This window comes from Liolophura sinensis, chromosome 7, assembly GCF_032854445.1.
Source record: "Liolophura sinensis isolate JHLJ2023 chromosome 7, CUHK_Ljap_v2, whole genome shotgun sequence".
Lineage (NCBI taxonomy): Eukaryota > Metazoa > Mollusca > Polyplacophora > Chitonida > Chitonidae > Liolophura > Liolophura sinensis.
This window is the reverse complement of record NC_088301.1, coordinates 3,948,322-3,970,382: the sequence shown is the minus strand read 5'-3', so window position 1 is coordinate 3,970,382 and position 22,061 is coordinate 3,948,322. Positions and strand designations below refer to the sequence as shown.

The window sequence follows — 22,061 nt, the reverse complement described above, 5'->3', positions numbered from 1 at the left end:
CGTTCTTAAGGTAGCTTGCCTTGGGAGAGGCATCACATCTCAGGCTGTTCAAATCCACTGATGTACATGTTAGGTACGACAGGTGGGTTACATTGCTGTTAGTGCAACGCATTACATGCAAGCTGAGCTCATTAAATCAGGTCAAAATTACCACCAAACAATTCGTAACATAATAGAATCCCATATTCACAAACTTTCCAGAATTACAGGTAACACAAAAACATTGGTGGAAAAGTCTGATTTTTGCAACATTTAATCCATCGTCAAGTAGTAACAATTTACACCCACAAGAAAGCCCAAATAACTGACCCATTGCAAATATAAATTTTATCAGGGCACCACTTTTTAATTATTACAGCTTAGAGACATTTCCAAATTTCCCAATTTCTCCATTCTTTTTAAGTTTTTTTTATTATTATTATTTTTCGTTATAAAGATTTCTGAACGACTTGAAGGCTTGTTTAAGTAAACTCCTGGTGTGCTCAAATTGTTCAATATATTGACAGACATCTCTCTTGCTCGGCTTCTATGCGACTAGATCTTAACTTATCTTAACAGATATACACAGAATCTTGAGCACTATTCCCGCCAGAAACAAAGCTTAGAGACAATCTCCTCCAGGAGGTTTTAGTTTACAACTCTGCTACAAGTACATTTGGCTCCTTCAGAAAGCAAACGAATAGTACGTCTTCTTACAAAGGTTTAAAAAAAAAAAAAAAAAAAAAAAAACCTTTTTCAACTTAGTACTTTTTAATGCTTTCGTCATTAAGCCTTGTTAATGTCATTTGTGACTATAAAATAACTTGATTCTGTCTAGAATAAATTAGCTGACTACAAGATAACATGATACTCCCATTCAACATTTGATAAAGAGCATGTCTGGGGTCCATGTTGTCAAGGTTCAACATGTTCAATTTGAAACTTCTCCGAGAAGCAGCATGCACAACCTTATTGTTGCAAATGGCTAGCTTCTCCAACAATTTACGTTACCTCAATTTGGTCTGAACATTCACAAAATGCCTTTCATTTCTCATGATGTAAGAAGCGATTTTCGCATTTCTTGGCTGTGCCACTGGCTGAACTTTGAACTTCACACTCTGGATAGCCCCTCTAAATGTTAATTCAGCCTGAATGAGGTATTATAAAATGGACTCACTGGGGCCTGATAAATAAACCCCACTGACACTGGCAGTGATGGTAGGGGTCCAGCAAGCCAACTTCAGAGCATGTATGGGTGCTTTCAAACAGCATTACAGCAGGTAAACTCAACGGCATACAGGTGTTGTACTCGCTGTAAAATTGCTGTCATGGTAACCAATACAGAGTCGTTATCTAGGTGGGTTGCAAATTGCTTTAACACTAAATCAATCCTGTTAAGTCACAACTTACTCTGGACTAGATATAAAAGTTTTGTGTGAAGTATGAACCCCACCGCATCTCTCCCCTATAATAGTACTACGTAGCGTGTTTTCTGATAGTGTTTTCCTCAAATGGCTCACGGACTGACATAGACACTCATTGCTTAGATGTTCTGTCAAATTTTTAGCAGATTTTAATGCTTACCTGACATCCCAGGTTTTTAGCTATATGTATGTAAGAACTTGGTTTGGTAGACACTGGATGACAAAAGTTCAACACTGACTTAGTGATGTACATATATCACACCTTTAAGCGGTATATAAGTGTGCTTCAGTTTGGAAGAATAGTAGACCGATGTCTTGTCCAGCTATGTAATGCCAAGGACAGCCATCCCTTCCAAACGAATCACATGGACAAGCAAAATTTGAATCATATATCAAGAAACTTTGGGTAAATGAAAGGGGGGGGGAGGGGGAGGGGGAGAAACTAAACATTGCACTGCAGCACTTTGATGGGGAGGGGGATGATATACATATCTATATATTCCTACATGTATCACCTATAGAACATTGGATCTGAAAACACTAATATGACCAATATATACACACAAATACATACACGTGACAGTGTAAGTGCAAAACAAACAAAAAATATCAAACAACAAAAACTAATTTCATAACAAATGGTGGGGACTTACAGTAATATGTAATTCATGTTTTACACGCACATAATATGCTTCATATATTACTCCATATAGAATGAGCACTCGTATATCCAGATAGAGCTGACATTTCAGACAGTCAGCCACCCACCCACCATCACACTCACTCACTCAGACACGTGCACACCAATAAATAACATAATCTCTTTTCAAGCATTGAATGTTTCCAGGCTCATGATCCAGAAAAACAAAATGAGACTATATCAAACTGGGAAGAGAAATGTTTGAAACAGGCAAAAATTTTCAGGCCTTCAAAAATACAACCATAAACAGATATAAATATACAGACATGTACAAGGCAGAAATCTACATATAGACAGTCGTGGAGAAATATACAATATACAACCCATACACACCTAAATATCACGATGGCATGGAAACTTTACTCACCAACTGATCTTGTGCCACATTTCTTCATGGCTGCAGGAAGGGTCTCAGTTTCTTCCTTCAATGGCGCTGCAACTATTTATTATCTAACTCAAAGTATTGGAATGCTCTCTTATCCCCACATGTATACATGTGTAAACACTACATTGATTTCATTCTTCGTCTTAGTTTGTCAGTACATACAATCCATGTCTCAGACATACCTAATCAAATGGACAGGCCAGCGATGTGCCTAGATCAGCAGCTGCCTTACAACACAATTTCCATAACTGACGAGTTGCCACACTGACCACTGTACACAGTTGATTGTTCAAACAGTGTGCCCAACTTGGCAGCTGCAGAGCTAGGTACACTGTTGATCAGGCAGCAGCCAATTGACCACCATGCCCAACTCAGCAGCTACCTAATTGACCAGTATGCCGTACTCAGTAGCTGCCTCATCAAACAGGGTGACCAGCTCATCAGCTGCCTAACTGACAACTGTGCCCAAATCAGCAGATGCCTAACTGACCACACTGCCCATCTCAGCACTTGCCCAGCTGACCTTAACTTTGCTGCTGACAAATCAACTGCTGTGTTCAACTCAGGTGTTGAGTTACAAACTTTGTTGAACTTATCACCTGTTTGATCACACACATATGCAAACTACTGTTGTTGCCTCCCTGATCACTGTAACTATCCAGCATAGTTGTCCAGCTGTGCAAGTCAGCAGCAACTAATCAGGCAGAAACTCCACTGCCCAGTTACTGCTAAGCTCCGTTCTCGTTCTCCACTTGGCACCCTTGTAACTTACACAGGCCACTTGGTCCATCGATTTTGCACTTTGTGTTTAAGTTGCAAAGTGATCATTAAGGCCTGTGGTAAACCCCATTCTCCTGGAGGCAGTATGGGGGGTAACCTTTCTCTTATTCCATAAGAACCATAGCAATATTTGTAAAGTAGACCACAACACCACTTCCTTCCACTGGCCTAGGAGTCAATCTAGGCAGCTTTTTTTTCAGCACTCCAGCTGCGATTTCTTAATGGAAGAACCACAGTCTTTTGCATCCCTCACTCGGTCATACATATGCCTCCTACCAGTCATCGCACAACATCGCAGTTCGTCAGGAAGTTCAGTGTGACACTAGCTGTAATCTTTCAACCAGCGAGTAACCTTGTTCCTACATGTCACTCTTACCATTGCATAAATGTAGCTTACAAATGCTTCCAGTTGACAACCACTGTTGCTTTGTGTCATTCCTTGTCTCTCAGCAACCCAGGACATATAAATCTGACAGAACATTCTTTTCTGTTGCAGAAATCCTTAGCACTGAGAGTGAGTCCTGGTATACGTTAGTCAGCACTCCCGAGCTATACACACCCATCCTCAGCTATACACACCCATCCTTACCCACAGCCAACCATTATGCTGAAATCCCATCACACTATCACTCCAACTTGTTACTTCTGTCACGCATACTCGTTTTCAGCTGTTAAAGGTTGGAGAGTCTGCAAAGAGAAAATGAAACCCTCATTCTTACCAAAGGAGTAATTTTAGCCACTGTGTACAACATGTAATTAGTAACTATATTGTTCTGCCTTAAATCTGTATTTTTACTCAACTTGTGTGAAACAACAAATATATACTTCTTTGGAAAAGGTGCAGAAGTATTAAACTCACCGATGGTAAATGGTTAGTTGTCGATACAGGCTTTTCAATTGCAAACTGTTCTTCAGTTGTTTTTCTGTACACAGGATTATCAAAATTCATTGTCTTCTTGTTCTGACTCACAAAGCGTCGGTACACAATAAAGCCAATCTGCAAGAAAAAAAAAAACAGTTCATTACAAACAAGAACTAATTTCAGTTTACTAGTTAAATAAGGCTAAACTGATTCCACATCCAGAAATCCTAAATGCTACTTTAGTAGTTATTCAGAGCTTGTTGCCCATCTATCTATCATGCAGATCTGCTTGTGACAATTTAAGTCGTCTTCACAGGGCAACAACGTAAGTTAGAAGTTAATCTGGCAAAAAATATTTCTGTCAAAGGAGTTTTAGCTTCACCCCTGACCTCCATACTGACACAGTCCTCATCTAGTTAGTCAAGGTTGGCTCAACAAACAGACATCAGGTTTGAAAATTTGTCACAATCTAGTCAAATGTGTGGGTAAACCACAAAAAAACAAACTGATGTTTTCATCTGCCTTGGTCCAAGGTAGCACAAATGAGAAAATAGCAGACAAATGGTTTATGAACAGTTCCTTGGACTATATATCCAGGGCTTGAAGTAAGCTGCCAACGATCTTTCAGGTTACAGGGAGGTTATACAAGGACAAATTTCTGAAAACGATCTTTCGTTCGCCAAAGACAAACTGACAAAACTGCAGAAAAATAAAATGCTAAATACCCTGAATGACAAAATCTGTTAAGGAGCTGGGCTATGTAACGTGTCAACAATTTATTTCCCATTCTAGTTGCAATTTTCTTTCAAATCAAAAGTGTCGTAAAACAAAATCCTGAGGATAGAAAACTTCAACTTTAAAAGCTGATGCATGGCATGATTGACACGATGCACTGGACTGGTGGTGCAAAGAAAGGAAGATGAAAAATGCAGTTACCCACATCTTTGAGGACATTTGTCTTGCGATAATTTACTTCCCGCTTTTCAAATCTTCTTCACAAAGTCTCTTGTAAAATCCAAAACTGCATTGTGTTGAAAACTAGAATGTGGTGCATGAGGCCATTGGCGTTATGCACTTCTAATACTTGGTCAGTTGACTAGTTCACTGTTAGTTAATTTAGTGTCATGCATTGCACTGCACCGACTGCGCCACCCTGAGCTCTACTAAATTCTTTAAAACGAAAGTTTAAATAACAGCTACATTCAGAAACCATTAGAGTTATAATGATGCAATGCCAAGTTTTAAGTTAACAACATATTTTTACACTGTCATAACACCTTAAACCGGCGGAAAATGTAACTTCATATTTTATGGCTTCACGGTACCTCTATAAAACATAAAATGAAATAAATTATACTTGCATCACAATAAATTAACAATAATATAAAATTTAAAAAATTAAAAAGCCATAATTTTGATTTGAGAACATATCTCACTTATGTAAGTACTGGGCATTTAACGCCATAGTAAAGAGAATAAAGAATAGAGAATAACTGCTGTATCACTGTATAATACACGCCCCCAGATAATAGGGTTTCAGGCCATTCAATTACTGTAACAAACATACCTACCCCAGGTGAATGTAATGTCTACAAAGACTCATGTTTAGATGTACAAATCAAATCTTTGGTGTACAAAATCACGACAACAATGTGGCAGATATATTTTTAATCCTTCGATCACTTCAAACAAAAACACCAATGCATAAAAGTCTTATTTACAGTAACTATTACTTGTGTCACTAAAACAGAGATGTCAAATTCCCAAAAATGGGCTAAGGTGCCCCAGAGGGAAACAAAAGACATGTTTGGGGTGTTAGTTTGGGTCATTAAGAGGAAAATTTTTCATATTCTACTTCAAGATAATAAGGTTATTAAGGATATAGCATCCTTAGCTGGTGTATAATCTTTGATGTGTTCTGTATATTTTTTGTGATCAGGCTTTTTTTGACCAATTGCTTATTGCACTGTAAAAAAAATTGCAGATTAGAACATATGTCACATATATAGATACCCTAAAATATTTGTGACAGGAGCAAATCCTGAACTCACTCTGACAGCCATTCTAGACCGGGGGACCTGTACTGATCATGTAATGATGTGGATTTTCCAGTTGTAATGTCCGCTGTAATTCTGAGAATTAAGGGGTGCTTGTTCAAGAATTTCTCACTGTGACTTTGTGCTTTTACATCCGCTGACTTCATGCACATCACCGCCAGGCATGTAATCGCCAGTCATTTTGCCAGGAAAAGAATGCTCAAAAAGGATTGACATAAAAAGACAGAATGAACGGGTCACCACTCTGAAACCCTTTGCGCTCTACATTTAAGCTATATTAATTTGCAAGTTGGGGGTTTCCTACTAGATCCTTGCTGAAATGGGAATGTTAAAATTGTGGATCTGAGACTAAACAGACTTGTATACAAAAAAAAAAATCAAGTCGGACATTGGATTTTTTTTTCTTTCGTGTATGGCATATTTTATACTTCTTTGGCGTATGGTCGGTTTGTCTTCATATTTAGCATACAAAATACACCAAAATCGTACAAGCAGGAAGGTCTGATGTAACCTATTGGTGTGAGGTCTTATTTCAAGCCCTGTATATCTACTCCTTCAATAACAGGTAACCTCCAAGTCATTCCACATAGTCCTAAATGGTATTGGAACACTTCTGTTCTACAACTTTCTCAGCAGGAACCGACAATGATAACGTCACTCCTGAGCATGGATTCCAGAATGACAACTTACCCCGAGTATACAGAGCAGCAAAACAATGCCAACAATGATGACGATGACTGCTATGTTGATGCCTTCCTTAGCTTCCGAGCTCTTGTTGATGGCCTTGTTCTCATGTGTGTCTGTATCATTGTCTGCAGGCTGAATGGTGTACCCCTTGTCTTGGGTCGTCACAGGCTGGAAGGGCTTCTTGGTAGGACTCTTCACTGGCACAGTAGTCTGTGGACTCTTTGTTGCTGGCTTTGGTACACGGATAGGGTACACTGTAAAAAATGAATTTACAGGTTATTATGTATATAATGTGTGTGCATGTACTAATGAAGTGGTGTTAACTCTGAAAGTCCAAATTTCTAGGCTGAAGACAACTCTGCAGTCATGCCAAAGTTAAGTGTCCGACATGACTAGTAACTGCAGGCATCTAGCAGACTTATGTCTCATATATAAAATAAAGAGATCCCATTTAATCTTGACTGGTGATTTATAGGTCTTTAGGACTTAACTTATATCATTGAACGGTACCCTTATGCCGGCACTAAAATCGTCTACAAGCCAATCATGAAAAGCATAATATAACAGATCCTTAACTGCAATGAATTAAATATATATGTTATCAACATCTTTCATTTTTATTAAGTACAGAGAGAAAATGCCACATGCTGAGGCCAGCAAGTGGAGTCGGGGGAAAAACCCCAAAGCCTCTATAAACATTTCATATAATGCTGCAGGTACGTTAGTATCAATCAGCAGGACTGGATGACCTGGCCTTTTTTACGAGATTATTTATGTTGAGTAAATACTGGGGTGAAGCTAAATATATATGTATACATATATGACAGTATTGCAATAACATGACTAAACATGCACTTGATACCATCTGTAAACTTTTTAACAAACATTTTCTGATCGAGTACCAAATGACCATATCATGTGACACACCCTGCAGTACAGACAAGTCCTTCCAAAGTCAACAATGCACATTAGGTGTCACACGCCAACAGTTCACTATGATAATCATTGGTACAAACTAAAATCCAGTTTTTTGCAGTTAGAGACTCAATCTTCTAATCTCAGCCCTCATCTGAATAGAATTCTCAAGCCTGCCAGCAATGGCCAACAGACAACATATGTTCAGACACCCAGAGGAGAATCTTCAATATTATTTCAGTTTCCCTTCAAGAAGTCCTAATTTGTGTCATGCTGAATAACTAATTAAAAATTGTTCTCTTTGTCACCACAATATGGCTGAAATATTACCGCAGTGGCTTTAGGCCATAATTATTCATTCCTCTACGATATTACAAAATAAAACATTAGGTCTCTTTACCACTCCACCAAAAGAGTGTTCCAAAAACAAAATTGTTATCTACTTGTACAGGAAGAAATTTATTTTGTTTGACGTGTTTGAGTGGCATTAAAATTTGGGATGGAAGTACACTGGACAAAGCATCCTTATGGATATATGACTTCTGGTTTATTGACACCACGTTTCAATGCAGTCACTAACATTACTTGATTACGATGTTAGTAACTACATCGAAACTTCGTGTTAGTAAACCAGAAGTAGTCAAGTGATGTCAGTAACTACATCGAAACATCGTGTTAATAAACCAGAAGTTGTATACCCATAAGAATACATTTATGTATGTAAGTCTGTTTTCCTGTTTTCTCCACCACAATTCACCTGATTCCCCTATCAGTTGCCTGGGGTATCGCTGGAGTCCAAAGGAAGTGCAATGTCAAGTATTTGAAAAATTGTGAACCTTGAAATTTCCAACAAAGAAACTCCACATGACAGACTACAACTAGTACTAAAACAGAACAACCTGGGATACCACATACCATTGTCTACTGAACTGTTGTTAGAGGTGGTAATATTGTCGGAAGAGCCATCAATTGTTGAGTTATGGAGGGGAATATCAACTGTAGACACAAACAATTCAGGTTAGCATTCAACGAGTAACAGGTAAACTACTGAGCCATTCAAAGCTCTTCTGTGGTTGCAAGAAATTATGTGTCATGAGCTACATGTAGTCTAGTGATGTTACTTTCAACCAACAGGAAAATTCATTCAAACAAATATCAAGATAAATGTATACTTTAAAACTGTATCATATGAAATTATCCTCAATATTTTTGGTCGGCTACAAATATAGAACAGTGGACCCACCAATTATTATTACAGGGTATAATTATAAAGCTGTATGAAAGAAAGTTATATTACTAATTTGGTCAAATCATTAAACTTGAGAAAATGTTATACAAATGTCTAGTTGGAAGCAACCCAAGATAGTCGACAAAGGCATTGAGATGATTAGTGTGTGCAATGTGAGCCAAATGAGTGGATACAGAAACAGAAACAAATAATTAAGGCTTGCAAAGATACAGAAAAAAAGTGCCTGATGACAAACAAACAGCAATGCATTATTCATTAGATACCAAGATCTTTTTTAAAAGCTACAAAACAAATCTGGTAGACAGCTGCTGTAACAAAGGTTTTCCTGAGAACTCCAGAAGAAACCCTTTCCACGCACCAAAGACAAACATTCAAACAGACTACAACTTTCCAGTGAAAACTATATGACCAAGAAGCATCAAGAGACCGAACCAGACAAAGCACGTTAGTAAACTCTACCATCTACTAGCACTACAATCATGCTCTAAACTTCACCATGAGGCAGCTAAAAATTAAATCATGCATTTACCAAGAAAATCCCAAAAAGTAAACGTTAAAAATGGCGGGCTGAAGTAAAGACAGATAAGGAGATGTTTGCAAGAAAAAAGTCAAAAGACAATGAATAGCAAAGGTACATGTAAAAGGAGGCATGGAAACCCAACAATTGATATTTTACCTGAAGGAATGCATTTATGGCTGTCGTTCTCGTCATTTTCATATCCATCTTGACATACGCAGGTGTAGTTTGCTGACATTGCCGACATTTGCGGGGCAGGCAGGCACAGGTGTTCACAGCCTCCATTATTGGGACCACAGTGATTTTTACCTGCAACAACAACACATCCATTTCTTTGACTTCATGATTACACTGTGTGAATTGTAAGCATCTATAACAGCTGGCATAGGAATTGGATCATAGAACTCAATGTTTTTGTTGGAGATGACAGGCATCTGAGAATTTTTTGTTCTACTCGCACCTACACACCTAATTCGCAGACATGAAACAATTGCATACATAACAATGAACTTTTTACAAAATACTGACGCTTATAATTTACCAATGCTTTGCGTACTGCTCTGTTGTCAAACGTTATAATTCCTCATTATTATCAGGCATAATTCTCAGAATGTCATTCACTGTTTTTCATTTCCATTCTTTCATTATCTTTCATATCGTTCCTTGCTGGCCACGGCAACAGGCATATTAAGTGACCAGATGTGTCCTGTCCCAAACACATGCTTATATTTTGCACATATTTGCATACAAGTTGCTTATACTTCCAAACAATTATTGTTTCACGTAAGAGTCCAAACCCCTTTACATACAACTAAATTATTAATGCTCACTGGCAATCTTACAGCTTCCAGTAACTAACTTGTAACATGAATTTAAGAGAAGAGTGACAAATAAAATACATACTTTCCAGCTCATATTACATGCACCTAACAAAAAGACATAAATTGTAACCTGTCAGACTACAATTTTTTTTTGTCAACACTATCCAAGCTGAACATCCGACAGGAGAGGAATTTTCCAGAGGTTGTTGTGCAGAAAGGCAAAACCAGTACACCATGACCTAGTGAGAAGTAGGTCATTTTTCCTGTCATGGCAGGTCAGACAGCTTTCCCACCCAAAAGGCAGTACAGAGAAGTAACCTCAAAACAAATGCCAGATTGTGTAACTGCACAACTATGTCATACCCCAACCGTTAAAGAACAATATTGAGACAGGCGTCTGCTCACCCTTAGGCTGAACGGAGCGGTGGTAGATGTGAATATCCATGGGGGAATGTAACTCCAGAGCAATGATCTTGTTCTTCCCGGTGAATTTGTTAACTGCTTGGATAGACTCTGATGCCCAGTCTGTCCAGTAGACACTATCCTGATGGCCAGAAACATTTCAAAACAATTACTGGTGTTTCAGCATGGGCATGAAAACTTTTTTTTTTTTTAATACAGTACATTAAACTAGCATTAATTCATGCTAGCCTCATCCAGGAGTATTGGTGTGAAATGACTGAATAGCCAACTCTTTAACTTGTGATACCCAAACACACTCTGAAGTCCCAAACGCAATCTTTGTAATAACTTAACATTTCATTAAAATTTAGCAGTCCTAATATTTACACACTTGATATAATCTTGGTTTCCTCAATATTTCAGAGGTCACTCAAACCACTTCATCTATCCACAAATATTTTTGGAACATTTCATTTACCTTCAGGTTTTGTGGCAGTCATCCTTAACGCACGATGACTGATCATTAAATTATAACCTACCTCAAAGACAGTCAGAGCAAATGGATGGCGAATGAGTGAGGGGTCAGTCCTGACAATCCTCATGTCTGTCCCATCCAGCTTGATGCTGGCTATAAGGTGCAGTTTAGCATCATTCCAGTACAGTCTCTGGCCAACATGATCTGCCAAAATACAAGGTCCAGTAACCATGTTGGATGACATTTAGCTCAAGATATGTGAATATCCAGTTTTAAAATGACAAACAGGCAAGTAAAGTGCCAAGAACAACTATTTTCACGTGAAATGATCAAAAACGTGAAAAAATGCTACATGCACACAATGCATGTTTCCAAATTATTACCATAAGCAAACACTATGTGCCCAAATGTTTTGGCCAAATTTTCAGCTGAGCCAAAAATAAAGTGCACAATTAGAAGAGTGAGAGTCAAAACAATTTGAACAATCTAAAAAGTGTAGATGCCTACCTAAAGCCAAGCCATTAGGCCACTGGAGGTCTGCTTTAGAGTAAATCATGGACGTTCTCTGCTGACCATTCATTCCACTCTTCTCAATCTTAGGAAACTGTCCCCAGTCTGTCCAGTACATCCATCTGTCAGACACACAACACCAACAATCACCTTTTAATCATGATGCATAAAATATTTGGGGAAGGCAAAAAGATAATTCATTATTAAAGATAAGAGGATAGAAATAAATATATCTGAAAAATCCATGTTGTCAAAAAGAAAAAAGGAAAAATGAAGAAACAGAAATTCAAGCTTCCCTACTAAGCCTTATGGGCAAGAGTCCAGGGACAAACGGTGTTAAAATTTGAGATGAAATTTCACAAATGAGGATAAGGCATGGCTCTGATAACTTCCTCATCAACTCACCCCCTGATAGGATCTACAGCAATAGCCCTGGGTTCATCCAGGCCTTGGTCAAACAGCACTCGCCGTTTGTTAGTCTTCAGATCCATCACTTCAATGGTGTCCTTTCCAGTGTCTGTCCAGTAGAGCAGATCGTGAATCCAATCCACGGCCAAACCATCTGGGGTGCTGATGTTGTCATGAACCACCGTCACCACATCACTCCCATTGATTGACGCTCTGGAATTACACATCAGTTCCAGGGGATTTACAGAAAGCTTTAGGGGTAAGAATTCTGTACCAATTGTCTGAAGATAGTGCCCAGATAATTGCACTGATGCTTCTGTATTTGTTCAGATGACAGCTGGCATTAACCTACATACAGGTGCTTTTTCATAAAAGCTTCTTTATCTCATACAATCTGATACCTTTTCTCATAAATGTCTTTGCTCTGGGGCACTCCATCTCAGACAAAGGCCATGTACAAAACTAAGTTACAGAAAAATTGATTTATACGACTTAAGAGGCTGAAAAGGCTTAAGTAAGTGTTGCCAGAAGAGATTGCTCATGTTTATCGCCAAAACTGAACAAAATAGTTTCTACTGGCTATTACTGGATTTCTGCCTTTTTTTTCCCTCCTCACCTCTGAATTTTCTCCAAGGACACGTCTGACCAATAGACATGATGAGCATCATAGTGGTAATCCAGAGCTATGGCACTCGATGTGTTGTCCACTAGAGTCAGGTAGGTATGCCGATCAAGCTGAATTTTACGAACATCTTTTCTGTTTGTGAATATTAATGATGGCCTCTCTGTTGATAAATATATAAAAGACTAAAGATATAGAAGACAAAAGATATACATGATGTAGTTCCTTCCATAAACAAATGAGAAATCTTTCAGCTCCAGATCAGTTTCATAAAACTAGCATTAATTCAGATCAGTTGTGGAGCACATGCACATTTGATGGACTGATGTTTAATAATGCTCTAGCATTATAAGGGGACAGAGTGGGCACATGGGTGTCTGCAAAAACCCAGACTGTAATTCCTTCCACATGTCTACAGGTGTGTATTCAAGTATATAGGCATTATTCTGTGTGAACTGATAAAATTCACCACAGTTTTGTGAAGCCCTGAGACTAACCAACCCAACGAATGCAGTATTGTCTCTGAAATCAAATTAAAAATGTGCATAAATTGCACTGAAAGTTGCTTTTTCATATGCAAAAAAGTTGAGGAATTAGGGTAGAGCCGTTTGTCAGATTGTGTGTACACAGAGCATCTTGTCTCATTAACAAAGTTTTTTTGTTAATGTGGCCCTGAAGTCGAACAACAGATTAAGCAAGAAATTCATCAAATCCACAGTTTACTGACCACAGTTTAGGGTGGGTATTTATTAAGCAGAAAACATATGTACCTATGGCTTTACAAAAGCTGCCATTCTCCAGGGCATAACCTTCCTGACAAGAGCATGTATAGTGTCCCTTCTTATTGGTACAAATCTGAGAGCAGACACCATGGATCTCACACTCATTGATATCTGTAACAAAATTATCCAACATTAGGCATCAAACCTAGGGGCTCTTAAAGCATGTTCCAAATCATGAATTCCAGTATAAGTTTTTAATGAAAAGTTATTCCTTTTAAATTAAATATGAACTGTGCTTGATCAGTTATATAATTTAACTTGAATGAAGGAGGCAAAATCAAATTAACCTATCAGTTTATAATAGAATACTTAATATCCTCTGTGATGAAAAGCAGAGAAAGGCCGAGCGCTAATGGATGCTAAAACTTTGCAAAGGGCACACCTGCCATGTGAAGAATTTGCCAAAGCACCAGTGAAACAGTTATCATAAGGTTTTGCCCGAAATTGATAAATGGAGACATTGCTCACTCAATGCGCCAGGAGCGCTGAGTTTGCTTACCTTCACAGGAGCGGCCATCTTTTCCCAGCTCAAACCCATGATTACATTCACATTTGACAGTCTTCAGCAGATTTATACATGTGTGGGCGCAGTTTGCAGTTTTACACGGATCAGCTTCTGTGGACAGACAGTGAAAACATATTTGTGAGAACTATTCAAGTTATAATGGTAATACTGTTATATGAAGACAAAGCAAAATGCCTTAGAGAAAAAGAATCTAAACATCGAAGTAGGCATCAATAAATAGAGCACTAAACTATGCACAAATATACTTTCATTTATTTTTTTAAATTTTTGTGAAATGAGTTGAAGGCGCTGAATTTTAGGGTGGGCTTTATGGACCATACTATCAGAGGTTAGGAACTCTGATGTCACAAGAAGTTTATCCAACTCTAATCACCACACTGGATGTTGGAATAACTAATTTTACCTATGAGTAAAAGGTAAAGCAGTTATGCTGGAATGACATCATGCGCATTTGAAAGTTGGACGTCATTTGTTGCTATACATCAGGGATGGGTGACGCCAAGTGTTCTTGCACCAGGCAAAGTTAGAAACGATAGAAAACATTTGTTTCCCTGTCGTCCTCCGAAACTAACAACAGCGCTTTTAACACATTTCAAATTTAGCACAATTTAGGAAAGCAATTCAGACTAACTTAATCCTTATCATTCAACTTCGTTTTAAAGACGCACAAGTCTTCACACTGTAGTAGCTCTTTAAGTGTACTTTTGGTAAACCAAGAAAGGCAATTAAAAATACAAGTGTTCACCTTTACATCCTTTGGGGTCAAACAGCATTTCATCCTCATAATTCCCACAATCGTTGACACCATCACAAACACGACTTTTTGGAATACAGAATATTCCCTCGCCATTACAATCAAACTCATTACTAGCACATTTTTTTGTTGTGTTACCTGAAACAAAAGTTTTGAAAAGCCTGTTGTGTAGCCAGTTTCAGACTATATGCAGGTAAGTCTCAGAGCTAGTCCAATAATGTTTTTCTCATGCATGAGTCTATATCAGCCAAGAGCAAGTCAATAAGTCAGTGAGAACAAAATGCTGCCCGTAAAATAAGAACTTAACCAGTTTTTCTTTCTGTTTCCAGCTTTAAAGCAATAATTATATAAAACATGATCATGAAACAGGAACACTGGGCAAGCGTACCAAGCCATAAACTAGGAAATTTGTCTGATCAGTTAGAATTTATTTTCAAAGAAAAGTTTTCTGTTAGAGCCCTTTTCTGACTAAACTTTTGTACTGATATTAATATAATGTCAATATCAGTGTCACAAACAATGATATCGGAAGGAGTTAACTTCTACGTAAGTCAACAAAAAGTACTTACAATGATCCTCATCTGAGCCATCCAAACATTCCTCTTTGCCATTACACTCGTAAATGCCTTTGATGCAGTACTTGCTTTCTTTGCAGAAGAAATCGTCCGGCCGACAAGTTACTTCACCTGCACATCATCAACCAAGAGAAACTTAAAGTGACTATTTTCTGCTTCTGCGTGTAAACAACACAATATACAGAATTCCCAGGCTCTGCCCAGTTAATTCCCATCATTATGCTGGCCTCATTATTTTGTGAGCATGGTTTAAAACACCAATCAAACAAATAAATTACAATTTGTTACTAAGATACAGTTCTTGTTCCAAAAAGGCGCCAATCAGCTGGATTCAAAGTAAACCTTTAACACAGAAGAGGGTTGGTGATCAATGGTAATGTCAAATTCACTTTTCAAATTTCCTGAAAAAAGTCTGAAATTTCGGATTTGGCTAGATTTTGATCTCAATAACTTACATCCATCTGGTTCATCAGATCCGTCCGAGCAGTCCACGTCCCCGTCACAATGCCAGGCGATGTGAATGCACTCTCCAGAGGCGTCCTTACACGAGAACTCCTGGTTAGAACACAAGGACTTCCTTGTGATGGTGCAGTTCATCTCGTCACTCTTGTCACTGCAGTCATGGTCACCATCACACTTCCAGCGGTCAGGGATGCAGCGCTTCTGATCCTTACACATAAACTCTCCAGCTGAACAGTTCACATTGGCTGATGAAGAACAAACACACCATTTCATCACAGATCTGATGCTATTTGGTGAACTATGGCTAACTACCATATAAACTGTGCTTGTTTTTTCCTTTATTTAAATGAAAATTTAAAGGTTAATACAATCATCTGCTACATTCTTTAAATATTTGAAGCAATCTGAATATTCATACTTATCCTTCAATTATTAGAATAACTACTATTAAACAAATTAATATTATTAATAAACTGTTCTTAATTGTTATTATACTTGAATAATTATTTATATTTATAATTTATACTTCACCATCCATCATACTGAGGGGCCTGCATGAGACCCATGAAGTCTGTTGGCCTAACTCCTCACCAACAGTACCAATTAACTGGTTGTTAACTAGTAATTTACACATGTTCTGGTTTGGCCATATGTGGGAAGGTTTGCGAGACAATGGTACTGTATCTGTTTTAGACACGACCATTTTGTACACATTGCATAATTTTACTTACGGCAGTTTTCTTCATCTGACCTATCACCACAGTCATCTTCCTGGTCACAAGTCCAGTTTTTCGAAATGCAGTTCCGATTCTTGCAGCTGAACTCATTTTCTGGACAATGCCGCTCTGCAAATATACGTTTCAGAATAACCAAAACTGCACTTCATGCAGACAAAATTGTAAATCAACGTTTAAAATTAGAGACATACAGACTATCCTAACAGTATTTCTGGATGCAAATGAAAGCTAATTTAGTCCAAACCATTAACATATATCAAGCTTTCCTAACAAAAAAATACTTCGTATAAGCAGCGTTTTGATATTATCAATAATTTCACTGACACATTTAAGGATGCCAGCTGAAGCCTGATCTCCATGGTTACAGGGTTATAAATAATAATAATGACTGACCACAATTGGCCCTTTCATCACTGCCATCTTTACAATCCTCTTGCTCATCACACACCCACTGCTGCGGAATGCAGGCTTTATCAGCACACGTAAACTCATTAGACTGACATTCCTTTAGCTCTGTAAGAAAAATAAATGCATAAGATGAAATAGATGTAAGTATTTCATGCTGATCACAGCAACATTAAAGGACAAGACAGCACCTGGCTAAATCGAAAGCAGTGTACTCAAGCTTTTTTTCTAAAAGGTGTCATACTTTATTAGTTTAATGAGATTTCAACGAACATGTACAACAAAATGACAATACTGCGCAAATGGTTGGTGTGACTTGAGGCAGTCATCTTGAGAATTTTGGTCCAATCAAACACGTTGCTATCAGATTGCACGGCCTAAGCTGTGACGTAGCCTTTACCCATTGACTCCATGAGGTGACATATCATAACACAGAACTACTGCATAAGACATCATTTTGGGATCATCAATTTATTTACATGTAGCCGTAGGGCCATTTCACAAAGTGTTGTGGGGCAGGTCATTTACGGACCACCACAGACAAAAATCAGTTGATTTACAAGCTGTGTAATATTCGATGACGATATCACAAATTGTGTCAGACAGTAGCACATCGTCTCGGCCAAAAGCATATAGGCTGCAGTTCCTAAGTTACAAATACCTTCCCTTTTTTTTTTTTTTTTGCATAGAAGGGATGTTTTTCTCTTTTCTTTTATAAAATACAGTGAGTGGTGAGGGCTTGTGGTTTAACGTCGTGCTCAACAATTTTTCAGTCATATGGCGACGAAGGAATCCTTAGGCTGTATGCAATGTGCCTCCTTGTTGCAGGACTGATTTCCATCGCTCTTTTATCTAGTGCTGCTTCACTGAGACGACTTATCGAAGGCAAGTAAGCTACCCCGCCCGAGCCATTATACTAATACGGGTCAACCAGTTGTTGCACTATCCCCATCATGCTGAACGCCAAGCGAGGAAGTTATAACTTCCTCCTTTCAAGTCTTAGGTGTAACTCGACCCAGAACTGATCCTGGATCTACCGCTCCCGAAGCGAACGCTCTACCAACTGTGCTATCCAGGCCGGTAAATACAGTAAAATTATTGAAACACCAAGGTGCTTTCTCTTATGTCCCTGATAATTAAATCAGCACTGCTTTCATCTTTTCCGAGAAAACTATATTTATCAATTGGGCCTTCATCACTGAAGTCCACAACTTTTACCTGCCACAAGATAGTACTTCAACTATTATACGGAAAATACCTTCGACGCTAGAGTAAATGTGACGTCACATTGCTCTCGATAATAGAGATGCGCTGAAGCTGTCAAGACCAAGTTTCAATAAACTTTAACTGAGTTGAAAAAAATCTAGAACAAATATTTAATGCTAGTTTAAGACACTTTGAATTGTAGTCTTTCAGTGAACATAAACATTAGTCAGCTGCTGTCTTTCACTTTAACAAACATCTGCTAAAAAGTTTAAGCTTCTTTTCAAACTGACATGAAAAAAAAAATAAACACATAAAAACATCCATATGCATTAACAAATACAATTCTGTAAATGAACTTGTACATGTAACTTACGAATGAAATCACAAAACCAAAAATATCTCTTCTGAACTGCTTTCAAACAGATCGATCACAATGATTTTTTTTTTTTTCATTTCAAAGCTTAAGAGTGTTGAGAGTCAGTCAGATATTTAAATTCTATGATGGGTTTTATGAGCCATACTGACAGTATCAAGGAACTCTGACATCACATCACCTTTTTTTCCTGACGTTCACCAGAAGCAAGGAATGTTTAAAACATTATTTCACTAATATTTTACTCATAGGTGATCAGAGTTGGAAAAACTTCCTGTGACATCAGAGTTCCTAAACTCTAATGGCATGGTACATAAAGCCCACCTTAGACCTCAAACGTTTGAATGCCTTATGAAGTGATGCCTACTTTGATTTTTAGAGTTTTTTTCCTTTAAAAGTCAAAGCCTGTGTAACAGCAACCATAATGTAAATTCATGGAAAACATACGGCAATCTTGTGGGTTTTCATCCGATCCGTCTTGGCAATCTTTGTCACGATCACAGTGCCATCTTGAAGGTATGCAGCGTCCATTAGCACATCGGAACTGGGAGTTTGAGCAGGTTTTTGCAGCTAAATCAATGAGAAGTAAATTTCCGTAATTATATTGGCAGTATGAGATATACACATGTCAAATTCACTCATACAGTGGTCATTTATGTACACATCAGAAATCCATTCAGAAGTGTTACAATGAGGAATCATTAGTCTTGTTTAATGTGTTGATGTTTCTATGCTGTACATTTTGATTGAAATATGGATCCATTATATACAGAGAAAAGTAACCCCTTTGTAATTAGCTAGTGTATATCAAGTTGGCTGACCTTTACAGATCATCATCTTAGTACACACATATAATTACATGTACATGTACACTGGTCACCCTACCCTCCACCACATGTAACTTCATTTTCCTGATTTACTGGCTATCTGATAAACATCATCACAGAAATGAATCAGCCCTAACAGTTACTCTGCTGTACTCCTGGTGAATTAAGTCTTCTTGGTGGGTGCAATCATCATGCAATAGCAGTGATGTTCAGACCTTATGATTCAGACATACTTGTATTTCATAGCTACCAAAAGTATAGAGGTAATTAACAGACACACCCATATTTAACAGTGTACCTTTGATTTTACACAGAGCATTAGAATGTTACTGCAGGGGAATGTTACGTAAAAGATTTGCTGCTTGGGTATGCTTGTTGATGGAAAAGAATTTTATTCATGTGATAACTTCAACGTCTAAAAACAGGTTTCTATTGAAGTTTTACTCTTCGTTTACCTCTAAATGTTGTATGTTGGGTGGGGAAGGGGGGATATTGATCTGGTTACCAGTGATTTAATCACCTGCATTTTCATTGGCCCAAATCGGTCAAGCTACCTCAGCCGATGCATTTTCTGCCAATCAAAATCAGCGACACGTGTGACGTAGAATTGTTTGAGCTTTCATTGAACAAACGGAAGGTCACACTACTACAACACTTGTAACTACGCCCACAACCGACAACAGCCGGCTTCAGCCAACAACACACGAGGGTTGTAGAGATTAACGGAAAACTCCAGGCTACCATGTCCGCAATGACCCACTCCACGAGCCACACCTCTCAAACGCCCTCTATTCTAAATCCCACAAAAACACTTCTGTCGAAAATTGTGCAACAAAAATCAAAGCACGCCCCGTTTTCCGTGATTGCTCAATAGCTACGTTCAGGTCATTCGCTATCGCAAATGTATCGGTCAAAATTCAAATAAAATTCTTCGTTTATATGCCTACCAAGACTTGCGCTATTTTAGTGAACCATAATAAAATGATACGTTAAGTGGTGACTTACTGCACTCTGCCTCGTCGGAACCATCTCCGCAGTCATCGTCCTCGTCGCATCTCCATGTCATTTGTATACAATTCCCATTTTTACACCTGAATTGAGATGCTGGGCAATCACCTACGGAAAGACACGATAACACATTCATATATATGTAGTTCATATACATGCTAACCACAGGGTACTTATCAATCAAGCAGTTTGAATTTTGATCCAGTTTCCGTCTAGACGACGCTGATAAAGTACTGATATTTATCACTGCTGTCAACATCAGTATGATAACACCAACTAGTGTACTTTTAACAACAACAATACATCATGTTTATGACACGAAAAACAATGGTTTTCAACTTGTATGTTAACAGTTTTTTCGGTGATCAGCAACACCACGTGTATCCGTTTAACAGCTAAAACAGGGAAGCAACTTTTGTAAGCTGCATAGCTCCTTGGAAGGCGCACATTTGCTATATAGACAAATGGATGATAATATTCCATATATTCTCCGAAAACGACAATATAGTCCACAACACACTTCCTCACAAGATCCGCAACTTAAACATCTACATAATCTGTCATAAAACGTTCAAAGTGTACCGATACGCTCAAATAATCACTTCACACAGACATAAAATGTTGTACGCTATCAAACAATCGCCGACAAAGTTCATCCGAGGACGACCAGCGCATGAGAGATACACGCACTTACCATTCACATAGTGAATAACACACACAAGTAAAATAACCCATATTGACAGCAGTCCGATCCGCTGGTAATTCCCCATACTCCTTGTCCGACGATATTCCTTAGTATGGTTCTGAAATGGCCACTACAAATAATACACTGGATCTGATGATCTTACAGTCGGTAGCCTAGCGCTGTTGAAGGGCGCGAATAGAAAGGCGCTGAGAGTGGGGTGACTCGAAACCGCCCAAGCGGTTATCGTCCAACATCTACCCCCTTCAAAAAATGTCCGTGCCTTATTTAACTTTTATATAATTTATGTGCATCATAATAATGAGCCATCGGTGTTGGAAAAATCTTTTTAAATGTTTCTAATGCATTCTAGTATTTGTATAATGCAACATTATATTAATAAACTTGCTATACATATTGTTTTCCGTGTTGATGGAACAGCCTTCATGAATATTCATCTTTGGATCACGCCACAGCTCGACTGAAAGCAAGCTACATAGGCGACCACACATATGCATACCAACCGAAGTATTGTTTAGGCCCTAGTTATGATGACAACGACACTTCATAATTGAAAACTCGGTCTCACGTCATTGTGCAATAAGTCCTTCCATGTTTGAACGGGAACAAACTTAAGTTCCATTGTTCACTTTTTCAAAATTCTCCGGTTGAAAGGGAATTGGTTTCATACTGAAATAGGCCTATAGGCTTTACACACACGAAGCTACATGCATATGACTGGAGATCCTAAAGGCCTGTATAGGCCTACATCTCAACACCATTGGGCAACTTTTTGTTTTTTAATAATTAGTGATTATAATATGAAATGGGGGATTCACATGAGCCTAAATGGAACATAACGGTTCCGACTTGGTCTAGCTAGCCATACAGGCTTATAAGCCTACGCGCCTATATAGGCTAGGCATATCGC

General features: G+C 38.3%; 1 protein-coding gene across 2 annotated transcripts; it reads right to left on the bottom strand.

The window, feature by feature from the left end:
* Positions 1 to 735: 735 nt before the first annotated feature.
* Positions 736 to 21,296, bottom strand: LOC135470127 (very low-density lipoprotein receptor-like). Of its 2 annotated transcripts, XM_064748887.1 has the most exons (20): positions 21,143 to 21,296; positions 20,446 to 20,556; positions 19,061 to 19,183; positions 17,023 to 17,142; positions 16,624 to 16,737; positions 15,886 to 16,137; positions 15,425 to 15,541; positions 14,847 to 14,993; positions 14,075 to 14,191; positions 13,564 to 13,686; positions 12,788 to 12,956; positions 12,169 to 12,384; positions 11,761 to 11,885; positions 11,318 to 11,457; positions 10,782 to 10,920; positions 9,715 to 9,864; positions 8,705 to 8,785; positions 6,878 to 7,128; positions 4,128 to 4,265; positions 736 to 3,955 (listed from the first exon to the last, which is right to left on the bottom strand). In XM_064748887.1, the coding sequence occupies exons 1-20, from the start codon at positions 21,216 to 21,218 to the stop codon at positions 3,917 to 3,919; spliced, it is 2,748 nt and encodes a 915-aa protein (XP_064604957.1). In that variant the 5' UTR covers positions 21,219 to 21,296; the 3' UTR covers positions 736 to 3,916. The 2 variants fall into 2 exon arrangements, with proteins under 2 accessions (XP_064604957.1, XP_064604958.1); XM_064748888.1 differs by lacking the exon at positions 8,705 to 8,785.
* Positions 21,297 to 22,061: the final 765 nt, after the last annotated feature.

Coding starts and splice junctions, on each gene's coding strand:
- LOC135470127 (XM_064748887.1), bottom strand. CDS start 21,218: ATGGGGAATTACCAGCGGATCGGACTGCTGTCAATATGGGTTATTTTA. Junction 19,184..20,445: donor TTCCGACGAGGCAGAGTGCA/GTAAGTCACCAC, acceptor TCATTGATTTAG/CTGCAAAAACCTGCTCAAAC. Junction 12,385..12,787: donor TCCTTGGAGAAAATTCAGAG/GTGAGGAGGGAA, acceptor GTGTAATTCCAG/AGCGTCAATCAATGGGAGTG.